Here is a 22,575-nt window from a genome sequence, read left to right on the forward strand (position 1 = left end):
CTACTTCAGGCCTCGTTTTTAAAACTCAGTATGAGCAAACCACATTGAAGGCGTGGGAAAAAAACAAACAAAAAACAAGCACATAGTATATTTACTTGTAGGATTTTATTCATTTTTCAACCTACAATGAGCATAAAACTCAAATAAAACATGATAAAAGGCTATGACAAAAAAGATAATACAGGAATAGGATGTTGACTTTACAGCTACTTACATCAACTTTCCTATCGTAAGAGTGGAACAGAGTGGAATAAAATGAACTGATAATTCACATTAAATGTTACATTACTTTATCCTCAACCTTTACACAATTAAAAAAACTGCCTAAATTGTAACAGATTGGTGATTTTTTGGCAAAGTTTATGTCCCTCACATACCATCTGGAAGAAAAACACTTTCAATTTACCGACTTTAAATACATTATCATAGCATTATCTTCAAGTAACAGATACGCAAGATTTTTTTTTTCTTGGAACAATTGTTAAATTAAGTTAAAATCAGATGTAGACAGGGCTATGCGGAGAGATTCAGAGGATGCTTGCAACTCAAAGGATACAAATGATTGGTTCACATTTACACTGAAAAAGAAGTCCCTGATAGAGGATGTAAAACAAAATATTCACATTCTGCTTGCTTAAGTAAATATTGACATGGTTGCAGTATTTTCCCCTTTGCCTGCCCAGACATCCTCTTTCATGCTGAACAATTCAACATAATCCAGTTTAAAATATTCACCCAAACAGACAGCTTCCATGGTCGAGTCCCTCATACACACACATGCACGCGCGCACACACGCACACACACACGTCAAAAGCCAAGCTCACATTTCCTTGAAAGGCGCGTGGGTGTATTTAAGGAATTCATTTGATTTAACTTTGTCTATCAAAATATAGAATTCGTTAATAATACATGGGAGGGCTAAAATACAGAGCGAGTGAACGAAGAAATAATGATACAAAGCATTTTTTCTTTTTGCTTAATACAGTAGCTATAGGACCACAGAGTTCAAAGTTCAGGCATTGTGGAGGGAGAGAGAGACAAAGGTAAAAGGGTCTTCCAATTACTGGGACTATGCCTTTGATGCTCAGTTGTGGGTGTAGTTCAGCGTTGTCGCCTGATCTCAGATCAGCTGTTTAGAGTACCCACAACACCCTCCTGCCACTTCATTATGGCCTCATCTCGTCTTACCATGTCGCCGCCGTTTTTCCTGCTCAGACTTTCTGAAATTCCTTGCCAGATCTGGCCATCGAGCAAAATTCAGTTAAGCTAAAAAACAAGTATCCGATAAAAAAAATGAGTGTATCATAGTTAAAACCACAAACTGGGATTTAAAATTCAAAGTCTTCGTCTGCCATGTCGATGGCCCAGGCAAATTTCTCACGCTGGGTTTTGTTGTAGATCTTCTCAACGGGAATGCCCCACTTCTTACACCTATGTGACAAAACCAGGCAGAAATTAAGGGGAAAAAAATTAAATATTACAGCACAATGGTCCTCATTGTGTAATCGTATTACTTGTGCATCTTTGTCCCCAACAAGAAAAATCAGGTGAGGCAGTTATCAGTGCTATTTAAGCAACAAAACCACCTTTTTAAAAGAAAACTTCAAGAACATTATCTTACCAAGCCACAGAGATGCGAGGGTCCAGATAGTTGAGCTTGGAGGTGCCGAGGGCGATTTGCTTGTTCTCTTCACGATCAGTCGCCTGCACCTCCAGCTTCATCAGCTGCTCTTCTATCCTCTGAACTGCCTTCTTCTTTGTCTCCACAGCCCTACAGAGGAGGCAAGAAGCGCAAATGGTTAAACACATGGTTAACATTGCTGACGGGGTGGAAAATGTTCATCAATACCAAATCCTTTGATACTGACTTTTTGGATTTTTCGTCTTTCCGTACTTTGGCATCAGCCTTGGCGCTCTTCAGTTCTCTCTTGGCATCAGAAAGTTGTTCCCTTTTAGCATCAATCTAGGAAAAATAAATGGCTGATTAGTCTCAGAGATTACAAACATTAATTAGAGATAGTGTGTATGCAACTGGTTGGGTTTTATAAACATTCTCACCTTAGTCTGCAGGTTCTGCATAGACTTCTCAAATGTCTTCGGTGGAGCCCTCTGATGGTTACACAGGATAGCCACAGCCCTGTTGGCCCTGTTGTAAGACAGGATCTTGGCTGGAATGTTCTCCTCCGCTAGAGAGAGTCAGAGTATAATCAGTTCTCTGGATGCAAATTAACAGTCGAGACAAAACTCCACATGAAAAGCCAACTATTAATTCAAACAAGTAGTTCAGGACACACTGCTGTGTCCCTTATTAACTCTAGGTGGTAATAATTTATGAGTGCATTAACGTTGCAGGTAGATATGTACCATTTGTGAGCTCCTTCAATTGCTGCTGCAGGGTGATTGAAGCGTTGTAGGTACGGAAAACTTTGGCTGTCAGACCGTCCATCAGCTCCTGGAGGTGCTTGTTCAGAATAGAAGTCTGGAGAGAAACAGTAAGTGTTATCAGTGTATAAAGAAATTGGTGTTACAAGTGACAAAAGGGAGACCAGTTATTCTGTTACCTATCTTCCCAAATAATCAACTATAAAATAATGAACTGTGATTTTATCGTTTCCTTCCACAGCTTTTGTTTTGCTTACATTCAGGCGATCAAACAGGTCATCATCAGGCTCCTTGTTCTCCATAAACAACTGAAGATTCTTAAAAACCTGGAAAAGGCAGAGCAAACATAAATACAGAGGCTGTGTTTGCACGCTTAAAAATAAAAAGCACTGCTTCACAGTCCTTACCCTTTTCTCCACGGGGACTTTGTTGTAGTAGCGGATGGAATCTTTACCCAGGAAGTCAAACTCCACCACATACTCTTGACCATCGTTCTCTGGGTAGAGTTTGATGTGTTCAACTCGCAGCGAGCAGCAGCCCACTGTGTCCGCAGTCTCTCCTTCCTCCTTCTCATTACCCGCTCTCAAAGCCAGCTAGAGCACACCAGGACAACTGGATTAAAGCCAGCTTATAAAGACATTACCCTCACTGCAGTCTTTGAGCACCCACTAAACCCCGCTCACAGTTAACCATCATTGTTAAAAAGCAATTACATAACATTACATACCTAAAGCCATGCACAGGCTCAGGACAATATCAACAATAATCATGCATCTCACCTTGTCAATGAAGTAGAGTGCCACAGCCCTCTGTCTGATCCTCATCTCCTTGGACTTCCAGTCTTCACGGTACTGGTTCCTGATACGGTCCACACATTTCTTCAGTCTACGGGCTGTTTCATACTTTTGCCAATCCTTCTCTCCCTGTAGACAAACAGCATGATGGATGAGAAAAGGCTAACTAATGAATTAGATGAGGCCATGTTCGTGTGTCAAACACTAAGTCATAGTGAAGTCTAATGAAATTAGTAGGTTATTGCACAGTACAGCATGTTCCCTGCACAGTAACAGTCAAAGTAGCTATTTTTGTTGAAGCATTGGGAAATGGAAAAATGTGACATTGCAGTGTCAGTTTTTACAATGCGGTGGAGCAAAACTCCTTTATGAAAGGTCTTGAAAGGTCATAATGACACTTGGGAAGATAAACTCTCCAAACAGAGATATTGCTCAATAGCAAATCTTCTTGTCCTGCAACAGTCAGCCTACCTTGATCCTAGAGCTGGGGTTCAGCATGATGTACTTAATGGAGCCTTGAATGTTCTCAGTCCACGACACCAGCCAAGTCACTTTGTTGTCATGACGAACCTCTTTCCATCTAGTGCCTGGAGGAGGCTCAGGGTGCTTGGAGTCCCTATGAGGAGCAAAATAACATTAAATCATTACGCTCATCGAACACATCAGTTCATCAGCACTGGAAAAAAAAAAAAAAACAACAACAATCCATTACTCACTTGCTGCAGTTGATGATGATGTCTTCAGGCCTGATGCGACGTTTGAGCATGCCCATCTTGGGATGGTCTCCGCGACCACGGAACAGCCCCGGAGGTTCAATGCGGAAGTTAGCAATACGTTCCCTGTGGTTGTCCATGATGCAAAAACCATACTCCTGCAATATGCGCTCATTGTCCTCCTTTATTTTCTACACAGGGCAGAGAAACACCACATCAGACCTCCATCTTGTTGGGGTTAAAAAAAAAATTGTGCAAGAGACAAAGTGTGGAAACTTTTTACAGGTACAGTATAGTATAGTATAGTAATGATAAATCGGGGACAAGGACAACCATGTAATTAAACAAAAGGCTACCCAGGTGACAATATCGTCTGACCAATGAGCAGATACTCTGGGAAGGTTAATACATTGTATGGCTCTCCATATTAGTTAATCCTTAGTCCTGATAAAGCAGGGACTAGATCAGGTTTAGCTCCTGTATAATATACAATTAGTAGCTGACCTGTTTCTCCTCCTTTGTCATGGCCTTTCTGGCTTCAGACTGTGCCTTGAAGAATTCGTTCATCTCAGAAAAGTTGCATTTCTTCAGGTCTGTAATCTTAGCCTTTTCTTCTGCAGTCATTTCCTATCAGCAACAACACAGTGCACTCAAACACAGGAATCTTTGAACAGTTACGTTACAAGACTCAAGATTTTTGTGAATCTGAACAATTTTATCCAGAAAAGTGCATTTCTCCCACCTTCCTCCAATCTTTAAAGAAGTTTTTGCGGAAAATATCCTTTGTGGTGTACTCATGGTCCAGCATTTTGGCAAAGAACGTAGCCACCTCTTCGGCTTCTGGGCTGAGCCTCATAACTTTACCTAAAGTATGCAAAGGTAAATGTTTATTGACCACCTGCATTTACACCTCCTACCATGGAGTTATGCAGTCCTTAGTTGATGTGGGAAATACAATCTTACCATCATAGTAAAATTTGACATTGCTTGGAAGAGGCTCATAAGGCGGTGCAAACACCGGCCCTTTGTGTTCCAGAAACTTCCATTTGACGACCGTCTGTGTATCTCTCCTCTTCCCACCTGGAATCAACAAAATACAGCCATCCGATGAGAAGTCTGAATACACCAGATTAAGAAAAATAATCAATCCAATACGCAATGCCTCTACACTTGACCTATCACTACACTGATAACTTGCATGTAGGTATTGTACAGCTGTATGACATGATTAACTCACCATTTCCACTTCTCCTCTGGCTCTTTCTTTGCTTTCTTTTTTCCATCAGTGACTTCTCCTTTTTTGTTTTTTGTTTTTTTGGACTTGAGGTCCTAAAAAAAAGGGAAGAGAAACTAAGTTATCCGTGGTTGGCAGAAAAAAAAAAAAAGTTTATCACAAACACAAAACATTGAGGCTCATGTGTCTCCAATTCTTCAGGTGCTTCCTTATTTTGTCTTTCAAAACATACTGGAACTGTCAGGGAGCTCCTTATATTGTTCAGAGAAAATCTAAAACCAAGACCAAATTTGCACACTGCTTACGGCCTTTGCTTACCTCATCTTGTTTCCTTTTCTTGGCCTTCTTGTCATTTTCAGTCTTTATTTTCTTGGGCTTGAACTCAGAGCTGAAAAATAACACCCTGTGTCACAAATCTGATAGATCAAATTGTGCTCACATAGAAAACTATAGTGATACCACAAACCTATGAAATAGACATAGAAAACACAGCTAATGTCATGGGCCACTTACTCATTATCATCATCATCCCGTTCTCTTTTCAGAGACTTCTCATATTTAGGAGAGTGGTAAAAGTCATCCTCAGGCTCAGACTTCATATGTTGAGGACTGCAAAAGAAAACGCATTCAAAATCAGAAATGGCTTCATATGAAATGCCTCTGCTGATAGCCTGCATAGAACAAGAGAAATGTGAAGTCCAAACATACCTGGCAAAGCCATTCTCTTTTTCCTTTTTGACCTTACCATCAAGGGATTTCATCTGAAAGGTTTACACAAAGTTGTTAATGAAGGAAAACTTCCTGTTACAGGAAACCATAATCAGCTCTCTCCACGCAAAAGCTAAATGACAATCTAGTTGTTACCAAATGCCAAATTATAAATGCTAGCTCTAAATTATGTTGCAACTTTTTCCTCTTTGTATGAAACACAACACACTTTATTCTAATTGGTATAATCAGAGCATCTAAAATTATTTAAATATCTTAGTCTCAGATTCTTGGTTGTTCTTACCACATAGTGCACTATGTGGTAAGAACATATTTCACTATGTTAGTAAGCACTATGTGGTATGAGCATATTATAATACACCAATTGCCCTAGACAACCACCCTATTTGCAGACTAATTTAGCATAAAGTTTAGCAAAGGCAGGTGAAAACCTAATTCTATAATTCTGCAAAAATACAAACATCTCTAGCTGCCTGAAGCTACCTGAAATACTGTGGAGCCAAAAAAAAGTTCCCTATAGTGATCTATGTTGTACCTGTGCTTTGAACATTTCCATGTCCTGATTCAGGACAGATTTATCTATCACAATTGAAACAAAAGATGCAAACAAAAAGTGAATAGGCTATACAGTTTGCTCATTGTTTAAATAGCTATGGGTCGTGAGCACGAGTGCATGGTTTCACAAAGCTTAATAGTGCAGAAAAACTTTATGTTGAAACCTAAAAATCACAGCATTACATGCGTAACCACATGTGCATTCTTCCATGAATTAATTGCATGATAATTCACCTTCTTCTCCTTGTGCTTGTCCTTGTATTTGTCTGTGCTGCCATCTTTGTGCTTCATCTTTTCCTTCTCCTTGTCTCTATGTTTTTTGTCAGAGAAGTCTTTGTGATCACTAGTCCAAAGAAACACAAAACTATTATGTCAGTTTCCACCTCTACTAACCACTGCTGTGATGTGTCCACTCTGAGCAGACACCACCAGAAAAGTGTATTTATGAGGAAGCACACACCATACCTGTTGCCATGCTTTGATTTCTCCCGTTCCTTATCCTTCTTGTGGTCCTTATGTTTGTGTTCCTTCTCTTTGTACTTGTCTTTATGCTTGTGAGAGTCTATGAAAACATAACAGTGTTACCTGCTTCAAAAGTGAATATGGCATTGACTAAATCAATCCAACAATAGACTGAATGAATGGTAGGATCACTATGTACAGACTTTAGGACCAAGAAATACCTAATGACTAAAGTATGACTGGCATGGTTCTATACACATATGGCAAAGACAAACAAAATGAACTTCCCTCAACCATGTACTAATGTGGACAGTCTAAGAAAGACAATACTCTTATCAACTGTCAACCTAGGAAATACTCAGGCCACACACATACTTCTTTTAGGTAGTTAGAAAAAAAAAAAAAAAAAAAAAACATTATGTTTATTGTTACACACACTCTGGACATGCACAACAATCTGCATGTCATGCAGCCTGGAAAGAGAAAATCTATTACACAGTAGCACAGCACCTCCTACTGCCCGTATGAGCCTCATTGTTTATGAGACAATATGAAACTACTGACAGGTTGAAACATGCAAGTGAACAAAGTAGGCTTTCACTCCCTTTAATTTGTGAGCCACGGCAGAAAAAAGGATTTCTCTTTTAGGGGTAAAAAGCAGCAATTATCAAAATTGAGAGTTGACATTCAAACTTAGCCACCACAGAGCTAACAGCCAAGTCTACGAGCAGGTCTTTTAGACAAGGGTTCCACGTTCCTCTGGTATGACAGTGTAAGCCAAATATACATAGCCTGCATGTTCAAGCTGAGAAAGTTTCATTAGTGAGTGATTGGTCTCAACGTATCTCTAAATTCAAAACAGACTTAGAGCTTGACCTTGGTAGATTGATTTTGTCACAGCAAAACTAGTAGTCTTTCATCACCCATTATTTGAATATGACTTGATTTGTGCTGTCCTCTCAGATCCAAGCCAAATCATTGTGCGATATATCAATGAACAGGTTGTGTTGTACTCATCACATAACTGCATACAAACCAGACAGCATATGTGAGAGACTTTCGGCCTAGTTAAAATACCACTCTATAGTTGGTAGCTGACAGAGAAAATTTGTAAATTTAACACGTGTCACTGACTGGCAAATAGGTTGTGCTACACAAATACTTATGCACAAAGTACAACATGTTAACAAATTGCATAATCTTTTTTGAACCAGGCCAAAGTTATGATTCTTTACAAAATGTTAGGCTTGCTTGCTAATTTTATTAAGTTTAAAAATGTTAAGTCCATTCTGTTGGGAACAAATACCAATCTCTGACAACTAAAAGTGAAGGCAAGGCCCTTTATGTACCATAAACAAATGTCACATTGCAACAGAATGAAAACCAGGTAAGTGTCTAGATGATTTTTTTATCAGGAGTACACAGAAAAACCCAGCTCATATCAATAATTCTCCACACTTGGTTGCTAGAGTATCTTACACAAAAGCATTAGCACATTTTGCTTCAGTCCAGATACACTGAAGAGACAAGACTTTGTCCCATGTTGTAAGTGATTACAGTGGATCATCTAGGAAAAAAGTTAATTTTCTTTGTATGTGTATGAGTGTGCTACATGCTGGAGGTATAGAGATTTATTTTGATCAAAATACACAGAAGATAATGGCACTAAAAACTCCAAAACTCACTTTTCGCTTTGAAACATAGTAAAGACGATCTTATATCCAGCAACTCGTTTAAAACGCAATCTGATGATGAATTAAAGTTAATGACTTGACTATTGAAATGTGGAACCAACTTAAAACGCTGCACTTTGCTGCTGCTACTCCTAACGTGGGAATGTAAAGTCCCTGTAACTATTATTAAAAAATGATTATAACCTTGGCTATGAGAGAGTTTTAAATTGCGTGTAAGAAAATTACTCTTCTAGGTCACCACATGGGATCTTGATGGAGCACTATGCCTTCGCATTTCTCCTCCACACAGCCATCTGCACTTCACAGCCTGGGTTCAGCTTGCAGCACAGTCAGGCCGCTACACCGAAAAAGAAAATGGCGCAGAGACTAAGTCCTCAACCCCCAAACCCTCACTTTCAGGTGGGAAATGTGGCATTAAAAGCTAACCAACAAGACAATCTAATACGGTAAACTGATAAAACACCTCAAGCTGTGTGCTAATAATCATTCGAATCGAGAAAATAATTTGCGGAAAAGCTTTTACAAGACCTCCCTTTTGAACAATAGGCGCTTGTGAGTGAGACAGAGGACTTAGTCTCTGGACGCCATTTCTGTCCTCTACTGAGAACTAACGTAACGTTACATTTGATCAGCGAAGACAAGTCAGAATTTGCGGAAAATTCTCCTTTTAACTTGTTAGCTTACCCTACTGAACTTACCATTGACCCGGGAGCCACAGTCAATCTGAAAATCAAAAAACAGATGAATGTTAAATTCCGTAGTAGCTAACTAGCCGGCTAACTAACTTTGAACTTGCTGGATGGTAAAGCGACAGTGTGTTAGCTACCCTGCTAGCTTAGGCTAGCTTGCTATGATGGATGATAATGGTTTAGCGGCTAATACCGAAGCCGCTACGGCTAACATAAGCTACAGCTAACGCCACATTAAATGTAGCGTTACCCTACTTCGTCTTTGAGTTCATGCCTAGTGACATAGACCTGAACATTAACTAGATGGCATCTTTCAGCTACGTTACAAATAACAATGAAATTAAACTTGTCAAGACGCTATTTACAACAAAATGCGCGCTAGCAGGCATAATTCACAGTTAGCTAAGTTACCCTGTCAAACCAAACAAATTAAACGACAGCAAGAAACTGTACCCGTTAACCACCAGTGATGACATTATGAAATATATTTAACATTACCTGGTCCTCGTTGTGGGAATGGTCCCCACTCATTTCCTAAGTGTTGTTTGATTGAAAAATCAAAAATGAGAAATGTGTACGGTTACCACACACCGGCGAGAAGATGCAGGCAGAATGAAGAAAAGACACGATTGTGTAAGAGTTAAGTCCCAAATGTATGCTAACGCGCATGCGCTTCAATTTAAATGGTACGGGCCCACGTAGCTCCTCCTCTTAACAAAACGTGTTGCTGTCTCGGCGCTCGGTGGTCCCACACGTTGCTGAGTGTGGTGCACATGTACCAGGAGGAGCACACGGTACTTCAGGCTCAACAACTTGTTTTCCCGTTTGTTGGTTGTATTCACTGGATCTGATGAGTAAAAAAAAGAGCAAATCGAAGAAGCAATTCTATCAGTTTTTTAGTAATAATGATAATAACAACAATCATCATTATCATCATTGTGTCTGAAGCTCTGCTCTTTCAATATGACTTCACTCACCCTTACGTCATTTAGTGCATAAGCATATGAGGGTATAGTTTATAATAATGGTACAGCCAAAAGAAATTACTAATAAAAACTGACATACATGTTAGTTAAGTGAGAATGACCCTTGTGTAGTCTGCCATCAAGGCCTTGGAATGGTGTTGTGTTTATGGTGAATCAAAAAAAATGACAGAATGTATGGTACACAAAGTCTTCCACAGCCTTGAGAGCCAACTGACCTATCACATATCAACTCAAAGGCAAAGAGGTTCAGACTACAGAATTGAGGTGTCAGGGTGAATTGAAAGTCAAAGGCATAGTTCAGAATAATAACCACCTAAAACGTCCTAAAAAGTATAAAAGTTTCAGTCTAATGCCAAGTGGTCTTGGTGATCCTCTTTAGAAAATAAATTAAAATGTGGAGTGTTTTTATTGGGATTCCTGCACCACTTGACAGGTGATCACTGGGCAATGGTAAATGTAATCTGTTTACATGGAATAGCATCTAAAATACCTGTCTGTTAAAATGTTTTTATATTAATTTAAGTCTATTATAATGACACATGTAGCTAAAACTTTAATATTAAAACAACCCTGCACTGCAAATTATTTTTTAAAAGCCAATAATATTTCATCTGTATATTTTCCTCAGTGGTATGAGTTTATACACACATACATATAGAGAGAGAGTGACACAGTGGTGCAATGATAAGCATCGTCGCCTCACAGCAAGAAGCTTTCCGTGTACAAGTCTCAGTTTGCCTGGGACTTGTCTCTGTGAAGTTTGCATATTCTCCCTGTGTGGGTTCTCTCTGGGTACTCCAGCTTCCTCCCACAGTCCAAAGACATGCAGGATAGGTGAATCTAAATTACCCATAGGTGTGAATGTGAGTTTGTTTGTCTATATATGTTGGCTGTGCAATGGACTGGCAATCTGTCCAGAGTGTACCTTGCTTCTTCACCATATATGAGAACTGTGTGAATAGCATTCAAGGCAAACTCTTCTTTGTCCACAAGGGGGCACTGCAGTCTATTACAAACTCATGGGATTTAGTTCAGTCCTCAGGCGTTTATGGTTTAGATGAAGTTGACTGAACAGATCAAAATGTATTATTCCATACTGTGAGAGGTTTCTGGAATACAGACTGAGAGTCTGTTTTTAATACAATAAAATTCTGTTAGGGTCAGTTAGCCTATTTCCCATTGCAATTTATTTTAAATTTTCATTGAAAAAAGTATTACATTACAGATCCAGAAATGTGCACTGGCAATATCTGCACACAGTGCAGTATTTACAATAAATAAGATACAACAAATCATTTACTTTCACCTCTTGTTTTTCGTGTGACAGCCCCCCCCCCAACAATAACGAAGAAGAAACATAGTTTATATAATCGGGGAGGCTGAGTGTTTTAGGTCATTAGTGACAATCTAGAGTTAAAATTATGTAACACCATATAAACATATCACCAAGTGCTTAAACGGACTTGAACTTTAATTTACTAATAGCAGTCAAAATAACAAGTAAGAATAAAGTCATGAAAATCATTTATATGCTACAGTTTCCTTTGAAAAAAAAAAAAAAAGAGTATAAATAATACATGTAACAACAGGACATTCAAGAGATAAAGAAGGCAAGGATGATAAATACAGTGCAGTGTTATACTTTCTCCTGCTCATTCTCTACTTGCAGTTAAACAGCAGCTTTAACTAATGATCAAATAAAGTCAGATTTCCAAACTATAATATTGGATTTCTAGTCAAAAATAGTGTTTCTTTCCATGATGTTAAAAGCACCCTTTTCAGTTCCTGCTATTTGGATGTAATAACCAACACAATATCTCACTGATTAAGCAGGGACGCAAGGTTATTAAGGCACTGTTATGAGAACATTGTGTCCTTGTCCACACATGCATTTAAGGCTCCTGATGGTTTGGGTTTGAAAGTGGTGTGGCTGGGTCCTGGTATAAAAACATATAAGAGTCACACAGCAGCCTGCGCATTAGTTCAGGAGCTTGGGAGGGGTTGGCCTGAGCCAGCTCCTCCTCCGGCTGGGACAGGAAGTCACCCAGCTCCGGACAAGCTCGGATCTCCGGAATGTTGTAGCCACTTTTATCGTCACCTGTAAGAAAAAGTGGCTTTAAGATTAGACATCAGCTCAGGAAGAGATAAAGACATAGACGTCAGAGTGTATCCTTATCTAACACGGTCATGGCAACATTATCAAAAAATAAAGCAGTCATGAGGAACCACTTCTTAGAAATACCAAAACGAGTCAGTGTTTGCACGGACGTCAAAATAAAATTAAAGAAATAAACTTATCAACAAAACTAAATGAAACAAGCTGAAATCTATCTTACCACATCTGTCTGCCATGCTGTCAAAGAAGAGCCAGGAGTGGGGGTCAGGGCCATATTTGACAAAAGACACGTAGTGGCTGGTTTGAATGCAGAGCACCGCAAACAGCTGCATCTTGTGCCTGGGCACAGGGATGTCAGGAGCTACATCTGCTGGAACCTCTAGAGCTTTGGGGGAATGATCCTGCCGCGTGTGATGACTGTGCACCTGTAAATAATAATTTTTTTAAAAAAAGGAAAATTTTACACCAAAATGTTGAGTCAATGGTCAGTTGGACACTTCATCATCTTGGGTTATCTGGTTTACCTGTGTGTTGCAGGTGGAGCAGTACTGTTTGATTTTCCCTGGCTGCAGTTTGCGATCTGGTAGACATTGAAAACACTCATACGCTGCCAAGTGCCCACAGACAAAGCATTCTCTCGGAGCTGTGGGGGAAAAGTAGGTGATTTGTCAGCATCTTAAAGCTCTTCAAAAGCACTGTATTGAAAGGAAGTATTCCATTCACGTTCTATATGGGTTGAATCAGTGCAGACTACATCTGTTCCTCACAGTTGTACAGAAGATCTGTGATGTCCAGCTCAGTGGAGGGAATGATGTGAGAAAACATCTTATACTTGTTTCCAAACCTTGGCATCTGAACCATTAGACAGGATGGCATCTGAGGGACAAATAGTGAAAGTAATATTGAGGTTACCTGCATGTATAGAGGAAAACCACTGGGTCTTCTTTGCATAGTAAGAGGGGCACTTACTTCTTCAAACTTAAGGTCACCTGACAGGCAGGATGTGTCCAGCAGCTGTTGGACTGTAGGCATCTTTCCCATCTGCTCTTTTTCTAGAAATATCTGAAAGGTGTAGGCACCCTGAGACGTTTCTCGTCTTGATCTAAAAAACAACAACAACAAAAAAAGTATTTCAGAGTCTCAATTTTGCCAAGCCAAATAGGACAAGATATTTAATGGGCAGCTAAGGTTCATACCTGAGCTTGAGCAGTGGCTCCATGCAAAGCACCTTCTGAAATAGAACTGTGATGAACTCCTCTGGGTCTACAGTGAAGGAAAAACAATTCAAATCACATAGTATTACAAAAGTAGTACTGCAATGACTTTGCAAAGACCTTCTATCAAAATATATTTTTTATCAATGTATAAGATATGGATGCATACCCTTTTCATCTGTTTGAAAGGTGTCACAGCCAAGCTGTTTGCGGAAATTCATCACGCTCTCAGCAGGCACAAATCCTTGTCTGCAATAAATACATTATCAGTAAGCAAACACAGGAACTGAACCACTGGAATAACAGCACGCATCAATATAATCAAGAGTAAACAAAAAGACACTCCTTCTTATGTAAGTTTTAAGCATAAGTACTTTCTGTCTTAGCTAGTGAACACAGAGTACCCCACATTATTAAGACAAAGTTCTTGTTTTCCAGTTGAGATTACATAACATGTCATGATATTCTTGTTTTGCAAACTAGCTGACAATGAGAAAAAAGAAAAAAGGAAAAAACAAACTGTCTTGAAGACTGTGTTTGTACCTGCGTAAACGGTTGACTATTTTTCTCAGAGTGCAGGTTATGGGTTGCTCTGTGTCAGCAGGTTTCTGCCAGATATTATCCAGGGTCACAGATGAGCTGAACAAACTACAGAGAGAAAACAACGTTCATTTATGAGCTCATTGCTTATCTGAATACGGTTCAACCATTGCTCTTTGGTTGTGTGTGATCTCTGAATGTATGATAATGTGAGGAAACAAATCTGAGCTGAGTTTGCAACATTGTGCTGCTTGAAAATCAAATGCCTTCGAGGGGTGGTGAACTGGTTTTACCTGAAGAGTGTGGCATCAAGATAACAGGAGTTGATGTGGCCCTGAATCCCCTTCATTCTTCCCACTAACAAAGACAATGCCTCTGACTCAGGGATAGGTGGTGTATTCTCCTCTGACTCCTCAAAAGGAGGAACTGAAAACAGCAAGCAAATATAGACAAAAACATGTTCCTATTAAATGACGTGTCAACACAGATCTCATCATTTCACTAGCAGCTTTAGACGTGACAAATGTAGCGTTTCTCGCTAGGCTAAAACACAGTCCAACTGGACAATGACACAGGCCTTCAAGGATAATGATTAATCTGCTTTTCCAAAGCAGGAAGCTCACAGGGCTGTCAGACATGTTCAGCTGATGAAAGGAGTGTCACAAAGTAGGTACTGTTTTGGGTGCCTGTGACACAATTTCCCTTCACTAAATCCTGCCAGAGGCAGAAGGGTGTGAAAATAAAGTCATTTAAAGCAATTAGAAAGCATGATTTTCCTTGTACTGGCAACAATTGCGTGCATTGTACTATGCAGAGCACCTCACTATAGAACAGGCAGATCTGGGATGTTAAGTTAAGCTGTGTTGTGTTAAAATATAACACAAGTAGAAATTAAAGTTAAATGTTTACTGAGAAACATTTCACTTAAGAGCTTCTATTATACCAATAATATCAAATGTGTGTAAAGTGTAAATTTCTTATGTATGCGTGTCACACCAAACTAGGGGAAGTGTCTAACCTGGAAGTGTTTCAGTGGGTTTTGAGGTCTCCGTTCCTGTAGAGGAGCAGACGAACCTACTATCAGGACTGCACTTTGTGACAGGAACAAACAAAGCTCTGTTCCCTTTGCAGGTGAAATATCGCTGGCTTCCATACTTTCCATCAGAGCAGCCGTTCACGTCATAGTCCTGAAACAATAAAAAACAATTCAGATATAAGGTGTCTTTAGATGCCTGAAACTGGCTAAATTTAACTGTACAAAATATTAGTCCCTCACCAATTCAATCCCAGCCCATTCTTCAGTCTTTCCTGAAGGGACCCCCAACCACCGGATGACCCCGTATACTGTGATCCCAGAGTTGGACACCACCTCCACCATGGATCCCACCTCCAGGAGCACATGAGATGTGCTCAGATTATGGCTCTGAATGACACTCTGCTCTGTATGGTTCTCTCTCACTTGATACGCACGAGATCCTATATTGGGCATGGAGTTGATGCGTGTCACCGCTTTTCTGTTTAGACCTGCTCAGAGATATAGAGGGTGTGTTGAGGGATGGACAAGATGATAGTTAGAAAGTCATATGACTTTTTTTTTTTTTTTTTTGACTAGTCACATGCTGCCTCATCAGATTGACCTCCAGCTAACATGGCACAGGTCTACATAAGAGGTATGTAGCCAGCTCAGGGTGCACAATGTGCAAAAACGCAAGATCATGTGATGACTGTAATGTTCTGCATTCCAGAGCAACAGGGCCAGTTTTTCCAGTTGTGTTCTAGGACTGCTTCTTCTGTGACCCCTCTTTGGCCACAAGTTTTTGATAAAACTTTCAGTGGCAGAATTTTATTAAAATAATTGAATAGTTTTTGAAGGGGAATGGAACAAAGATTGCTTTTTGAGCCGAATAATAATAATATTAAAAATAAATTCATAAAATCAAGAATATCAACATCAAGTTGGCTATGAAAGAGACATGCAAGCTGCAACTTTTATCACATAACTTACCCCCACATTGGCCGTCTTTCCAGTGAAGTCCGAGGGGTACAGAATAAGATGTGACCACCTGGATGATGTCTGCAGCACTGTACAAGGGCAGAGGTGCGGGTTTCTTGGATGAAAAGTTGTGGTCGCTGTCCTACATGGAAGAACAAAACATATCAGTCATTGAAAAGCAAATACAGACATGTAACATTCTTGTTTATTCAGACCAGATAACACAGATAAAAGCTCTTGCGCATATGCTCATCCTTGTCTCTCAGCATCTTGAGTTACACTAGTGTGCATGTGCAATTATTAGTTTGATTGCAACCATAACATTATAATTATATTTCTGCTACCTTGTGCTTTATTCAAAACACCCACACCTGGATGCTGCAAATGAAAGACCAGACAAACTACTTCACCCACCACGAATTCCACCTCAAAGCCGAGCATGTGTAAGTCGTCTTTGTTCTCTTTCCTCCCAATTTGCATCAGGTTCTTCACCATCCCTGGCAGATGTCCCTTTTTGTGCTTCACCACCACCAGGTCATCCGGAGAGAGCTCGCAGATGGCCGAGAAAAGCTGAGGGTTACACAGCAGCTCCAGACGTTTGCCTGCGGAAGAGACGAAGAGCAGTAGCTGGGCCTGGTGACGGGTCAGGGGGTATGTGTCCTCTCTCCTCACGATGCCTCCGCTCTTGGGGCTCCCCGCGTTGCTGCCACCGCAGTACAGCAGTCCCATCAGCTCCCCACGCTGCGTCTCTGCCTCCACACGACCGATGCATCCTCGGCAGAAGCCTTTCCTCGACTTCCCGCGTAGGACGATGAAAAACTTCTCCTTTACTACAGGTTTAGGCTCCATTGAAACTCTGCCACTGCAGTACGCCAAGCAGATATTGTTTTTACAGGAACAGATGCAGCACCTGTAGAAACACAGCAGAAGTACATCATAACATTGTAGCCCTTAACTGCGTCAAGTTATTAAGTTGGGAGAAAATAAATTAATTTCGCATGTCATGTGCAGTATACACACCCTGATATAAAACGCATGTAAACTTAACAATATTGGGACAACTTGTGCAAGAATATTATTATAAAAGAAAAACAACAACAACAACAACATAGGTCTATATATTGTTAACGCAACTCCCATATGTCCTTGCAAGAGCTAGGTTGAAAATGGGATCCAGGACACTCCACCTGTTTAAGTAAACAAACGGACCCGCTCTGTACTTCAACATCATTTCTAGTAACTCTGTTAACATCTAATAGACACTCGGCTTGTAACGTAGAAACCGTTGTCTTACTTACTGTTTTTATCTGTCGAGAGCAATTACTCCGCCACCGTTTATTGCACACACTGTCGCTACATTAGTTTAACTGCACACAAAAGCAGGTGACTTCAGACGTGACCAGGCTCTTCCTCTTCACTACTATGGAGGAAGTGGGAATATCTACATGTATTTAAATACTGACGTACATGTGACCGACAACGCCCACCTGGCGGCTCACAGACTCCCCGCCCCCAAAAAACTCCCCTAGCTGCAACAGAAAACTGTAGATCATATGATTTAAAAAGGGAGGCTATTATCGATTACATCTTGTAGTTTCAACTGCAACTGACTTAGAGTTTTATATGCAACAAAACTGCACGGTAATATGATTTCCGGTACCAGTAAAGTCAATGAATGTGCAGCAAGTGGCTCAAATGTATAGCCTACTGTTTCAAGTCTAGACTAAGCTTGATTTGCATTCAACAAAGCTATTGGCAACTATTTTCACGTAAGGAAAACTAAATCTGTTGGTATGTTATATGATTGACTGATAAAAAAATAATTTAAAAAAATACTGAGACAGAACAGAGATTTCTATTTGTGTTATTGCTGTTCCCCAGTTTGCATAGTGACACATTTTAAGATCCATCCCATGACCTTTGCCTTCAAGTTTTTAGATTTGACATAAAGTTAAACCTAAAATGTCAGAGTAGCTTGATTTCTCAGAATACAGTATGAAGTCAAGCAGTTTCATTTAATTGTCACTGATGTTTTATTTTCATCTTAAAACCACATGAGAAGTCACCATATCCTGATAATAGCTCATCACTGGGATATTACTCACCAGTAGCTGCAAAGAACCAGTGTCAACAGACATTGAGCAAAATGTTTACAGTAACCAATGTCTAGCGTACAAAGGTTTGAGTGACATATTTGTCCGCATGTGGACTTAACACATGTGATGTGTCCTACCCTGTGACGCACTTGGTATGCTTGTATGACAGTATCTTCGGTGCACATCAGCTTTACATAACAGTCATCACTGCATCAAACATGCATCTGTGTTACTTTATATAAAAAAAAACCCAGGAGCTCAGGTATGTCAAAGGTTGTTCCTTTAATCAATTCAGTCAATCAAATCAAGTCAGTTTCCTATTAAATGGACAATTGTGTCTTCTTTTAACAGGAGGTACTTGCGGGAGCACTGCCCTCTGTAGGCTGGTGATCATAATAACACAACAATATCATACACTAGAGAATAACAACCATAAAGTTACATCTTTCAGTGCGACAACAGCTTACCTACATATGATCAAATATGTCCTACAGAAATATTTATGAAAAAGATTACGTTGATCAAATATAAATATAAAGCTATGATAAACCATCAGATAACTGACGTGCTGCTATGGCTTTAACAGTATCTTTGTTCCTCAGGATCCCCTGGACAACAGAGTTTGTCATCACTGTTTTGTCGCCCTTTTGCAAAAACTGCACGCTCTCCTCTGGAAATTCAGCTAATGTGGGAGAATGTGAAAAACAGGAAATGACTAATATGAAAAAATACTAAAGTGATGCAATAACAATAAGCAATAAAGGCAGTGATCAACTATTACTATATCATATACCTACAGTCAACAAGAGGTCTGTTTGGAAGATGGGGTCCTCTGAGGGAGATGCTGTCATTTTTCTCTTTATGGTTGGACAGAGCACTGATTAACACCTAAAGTACACAAAAAATCTACATCATCTAGAAATTAATCTGAATCCAGACTCCTTTATAATGTAAAAGTAAGTGATCAAACCTGGGTTATTGTGATAAAACCCTTGTGTCCACCTGAGCTGCTCAGTGCCATATAGATACCACACTTCTTCCAGGCTGGCACTACTATTGTGGCCATGAGAGATGTCAGGGGTCTCTTTCCTGGCTGGACTCCATTTCTCTATGGCGCAAATGACAAGCAGAGAGAAATATTTAAGTCAATACTTTGTAAGTGACTGATTTTATTAGGTCAGATGTCCAATGGTTATGCACCTGGTGGGATTGGAATTGCCCTCTGGTCTTGTTTGGCCAGGAGAAGTCAAGGATCAGGCTGTTGAGAATAACACCTGACCGAGTTATGAGTCTGCTCCCGAATGGCCTGCTCAAGGAACTACATGACCATAAAGACAAGAGATAAGATAACGGAATGTCAGTGTGCCCAGGAGCACATACCACACATACCCTTCCTCCCTGTCTAATAATTTGTGTCAGAACGTTGACAGTAACGCATTCACCTTGTCACAGACACCATGAGATCATCTGGTCCTACGACTACTACTTGTCCGGCCTGAAACTGAGGCTGGAAGGAGTGGACAGTGGAGTAGGGCTTGGGTGGAGCTGTATGGGAGTAATTAATCCTCTGCCGAAGCACTTCAGTATGACTCTTGCTTTATCAAAGGGGGAGGGGAAATGAACAGGAAGTTTGCTGAAATGCTTTATGTAATGATTCCTTTGTTTGTTGTTATGCAGTACAGTCTGCGGTCAGTTACAACACAAAACAATGACACAAAAATACCTACACTGAAAAATGATGAAAACTATGATTTGTAATTGTTTTTAGCTGAATAAGGGCTGAAACAGAAAACTAATTTTTATCATCAATCAATAATTTCAGTGATGTTTTAAGAAAAAAAAATTCCTCATTTTCTCTAGTGTGAAGAGTCCATGTTTTTCCTCGTCATATATGATAGTAAAATTAATATTTGGAGTTTTCAGACAAGACATTTGGAGATGTCTCTGGTTTCCCTTCAAAACAACCCCCAAGAAAACAACCATTTCATTATGAAAATAGTCAGATTAAGTAGCATTGAAAATAATCATTAATCATGTCTTTAGTTGCAATCACTATTTTGATTGTTCAATGTAGTTTACCTCAGGATGTCAGAGAGCAATTCAGTCACTGAAGAGTTATATTTAGGATCACCCAAACCACTAGCCATAACTAAAGCTCCTTTCAGGGCCTATAGAAAGAAGAAAAAAAATATTTATCAGAACTACCATTCTAAATATAATAAGCTCTGTGATATTAAAGCTTTGCTGTCCAGTACCTCAGCAATCCAGTAGTGTGTTTGATTTTCTGTGGCATTGTTCTCATTGAGATGGAAGCCCTCTAACAAATTGAGAGCTGATATCAGTGCTGCACCAGCAGATGGAGGAGGAGGAACTTGGATTATAAACTCTGAAACAAAAGTAACACAATATACACATGGTGCACACATACACACATTTCTATATTGTTCAACAAAGATCAGTCTTTACCATTATACAGGCCTTCAACTGGTTGCTCAACTTCTACAGTGTAGTTGCTGATGTCCTCTCTGCTCAAGACCCCTCCATTTGCTTGCACCTTTGTATGAAACCACAGCAAATGCTGTTAAACAACTGACCTCTGAGTGATTCTCTTTCCCAAAACTCAAACCAAAATAAGATTTCATGTGGATGTGATTTACCTCATCCACTATCTCTTGAGAGAAGTTCCCATCATAAAAGTTTGACAGACCAGCTTCCAGGACTCCTGCCAGAAGGGGCATCTTCACAAATGAACCAGGACGCAGAGCTCGGCCGCCTGGGAAAAACGTCCCTCTGAAACGTTGTGGTAGCCGCTCACCTTTTACCTTCAATATAGCCTCAGCTATAGAACACAAAGAAGACAACATCATCATCATCATCATCATCATTTGACATCATCAGGTTTATTGTGAATATGTCGGTAAGTGAGATCATGTAAACAGGGATGGTTTGACTCACCAAGACTGAAAGTCACATTGAAACCTTCTTTGGCAACAGCAGCGGCTCTGGTGACCACATCCTCCCATGACAGACTTTTGTAAGACATATTTAAAATAAATACTAGGAGAAACACGTGACAAAAAAAAAAATCACCCTATCCACACTCTTTTACCTCCCATAGAGGCTGTGAGCATGATGTAATCCTCTGAGCAGACCTGGCACGCCTACTTGTAGACCTGCCTGAAAACAGATGACAGGTGGTTACAAACTAAATAATGAAATCAACAACATTTAATGCTGGCCCCCTCCCCTCTGTCCTATTACCTCAAGCTCTAAAACATTTTGCTGTATCTCCTCTTTGAGTGTTTTAGGTGCAGTTCCCTGAAAATTTATCACCCTGGTCTCATTCTTATGGATGTCATGAACCAGCATCACCCCTCCTCTTACAGAAAGAGAATGAGCAAAGGATGAATTTGTGATTAGACACAGTTGTGGACATTTTACTGCAAAGCATATCAACCACCAGTCAGTCACATACCCACCAATGCCTGACACATGTGGGTGCACGACACCCAAACACAGGGCAGCAGCGATGGCTGCATCTACACTCGATCCACGATCGTGGAGGACCGTTTGACCGAGGGCGGTGCAGCGCTCGTGATCCGACACCAACACACCTTTAACAAACACCTGAGAAGCAAATGTGATAAGGATAAACAATGCAGCAGTGATTTAACTTGCATATGTTATACAGTATGACATACCAGTCTTTCCCCAAGAAAAAAATGCAGAATCAAAGCAAGGGTCACTCCAGCTGCAAAGATGGTAGATACAGCATACAGAGGCACGAGGCTGTCCTGACTGCAACAGTCCTTCTCTGACTCTTTGAGGTTGGAAAGGCTTTGGCCAGACGGATTTGGGCTGCCAGAGGCCATCTCTCTCAGAGGAATTTCTTTAGGGAGATGGCTCAGATCTGTGGCAGCAGCAAGGGAACAACATGTAATCAGTTGGCAGAATAGTAACATGATGATTTTACCAAATTTTAATTAAAAGGTTTTCAGCCCAGAGATCCTGCCTGTTTTCTCTCTTGACATCTAATCAGGTGATTTACACATGCCGAGCTGCAAATTAGCATAAACCAGGTGTGAATGAGACAGATTTTGTGTGTGTTGAAAACTTTTAAACCATCACTTTACACTGTACCTGTATAACCGTGGTTTTTATTCAGGTCACAGGTGAAGTCACGGGGTGATAAGCCGTCAGACAATTGAGTCGCACCAGCAAAACTTTTGTAACTACATGCTGACTGATTGTTCAGTTTTGTTTCAGGAGAAACATCCATCCTCACGTTATTCTCTGCAGGTCAAAGTTAATTAAAGAACATAAGATTTTGTTCAATATTGTGCCCCATAAACAGCACTCCTCCCTCAGCTTAACATG

At 40.1% G+C, this 22,575-nt stretch overlaps 3 protein-coding genes across 3 annotated transcripts; all 3 read right to left on the reverse strand.

The window, feature by feature from the left end:
• Window positions 1–86: 86 nt before the first annotated feature.
• On the reverse strand, window positions 87–9,917 carry top1a (DNA topoisomerase Ia). Its single transcript, XM_018680000.2, is given in 22 exon segments — window positions 87–1,432; window positions 1,623–1,772; window positions 1,870–1,964; window positions 2,060–2,187; window positions 2,366–2,480; window positions 2,641–2,709; window positions 2,791–2,976; window positions 3,163–3,306; window positions 3,649–3,793; window positions 3,894–4,081; window positions 4,395–4,517; window positions 4,633–4,754; window positions 4,854–4,938; window positions 4,940–4,970; window positions 5,128–5,219; window positions 5,443–5,512; window positions 5,638–5,733; window positions 5,833–5,885; window positions 6,643–6,751; window positions 6,874–6,970; window positions 9,263–9,287; window positions 9,752–9,917. Coding segments are annotated over 22 exon segments (2,259 nt in total). The 5' UTR covers window positions 9,785–9,917; the 3' UTR covers window positions 87–1,329.
• Window positions 9,918–11,403: 1,486 nt separating this feature from the next.
• Window positions 11,404–17,520, reverse strand: cyldb (cylindromatosis (turban tumor syndrome), b). Its single transcript, XM_018680001.2, has 14 exons — window positions 17,401–17,520; window positions 16,517–17,012; window positions 16,115–16,244; window positions 15,386–15,633; window positions 15,128–15,296; window positions 14,403–14,535; window positions 14,113–14,217; window positions 13,739–13,818; window positions 13,552–13,618; window positions 13,325–13,457; window positions 13,123–13,231; window positions 12,880–12,998; window positions 12,576–12,780; window positions 11,404–12,337 (listed from the first exon to the last, which is right to left on the reverse strand). The coding sequence occupies exons 2-14, from the start codon at window positions 16,949–16,951 to the stop codon at window positions 12,132–12,134; spliced, it is 2,139 nt and encodes a 712-aa protein (XP_018535517.1). The 5' UTR covers window positions 16,952–17,012; window positions 17,401–17,520; the 3' UTR covers window positions 11,404–12,131.
• A 942-nt stretch (window positions 17,521–18,462) lies between these two features.
• LOC108885675 (glutathione hydrolase 7) lies at window positions 18,463–22,575 on the reverse strand. The gene is made up of 15 exons (XM_018680116.1): window positions 22,339–22,575; window positions 21,900–22,108; window positions 21,674–21,825; window positions 21,460–21,577; window positions 21,308–21,375; window positions 21,154–21,227; window positions 20,856–21,037; window positions 20,665–20,752; window positions 20,454–20,584; window positions 20,278–20,366; window positions 19,641–19,793; window positions 19,399–19,516; window positions 19,169–19,306; window positions 18,996–19,086; window positions 18,463–18,880 (listed from the first exon to the last, which is right to left on the reverse strand). Exons 1-15 carry the CDS (start codon window positions 22,475–22,477, stop codon window positions 18,738–18,740), a joined length of 1,893 nt encoding a protein of 630 aa, XP_018535632.1. The 5' UTR covers window positions 22,478–22,575; the 3' UTR covers window positions 18,463–18,737.

This window comes from Lates calcarifer, linkage group LG12 (genome assembly GCF_001640805.2).
Source record: "Lates calcarifer isolate ASB-BC8 linkage group LG12, TLL_Latcal_v3, whole genome shotgun sequence".
Taxonomy (NCBI): domain Eukaryota; kingdom Metazoa; phylum Chordata; class Actinopteri; family Centropomidae; genus Lates; species Lates calcarifer.

Excerpts from the sequence above, each read along its gene's own strand:
- cyldb (XM_018680001.2), bottom strand. The coding sequence starts at position 16,951 with ATGGAGCCTAAACCTGTAGTAAAGGAGAAGTTTTTCATCGTCCTACGC. Across the intron at positions 13,458-13,551 it reads GAGCCACTGCTCAAGCTCAG|ATCAAGACGAGAAACGTCTC; the intron begins GTATGAACCTTA and ends GTTGTTTTTTAG. Across the intron at positions 12,781-12,879 it reads GCTCCACCTGCAACACACAG|GTGCACAGTCATCACACGCG; the intron begins GTAAACCAGATA and ends TATTATTTACAG.
- LOC108885675 (XM_018680116.1), bottom strand. The coding sequence starts at position 22,477 with ATGGATGTTTCTCCTGAAACAAAACTGAACAATCAGTCAGCATGTAGT. Across the intron at positions 21,038-21,153 it reads CAATGTGACTTTCAGTCTTG|CTGAGGCTATATTGAAGGTA; the intron begins GTGAGTCAAACC and ends TGTGTTCTATAG. Across the intron at positions 19,517-19,640 it reads CTCATGGTGTCTGTGACAAG|TTCCTTGAGCAGGCCATTCG; the intron begins GTGAATGCGTTA and ends ATGGTCATGTAG.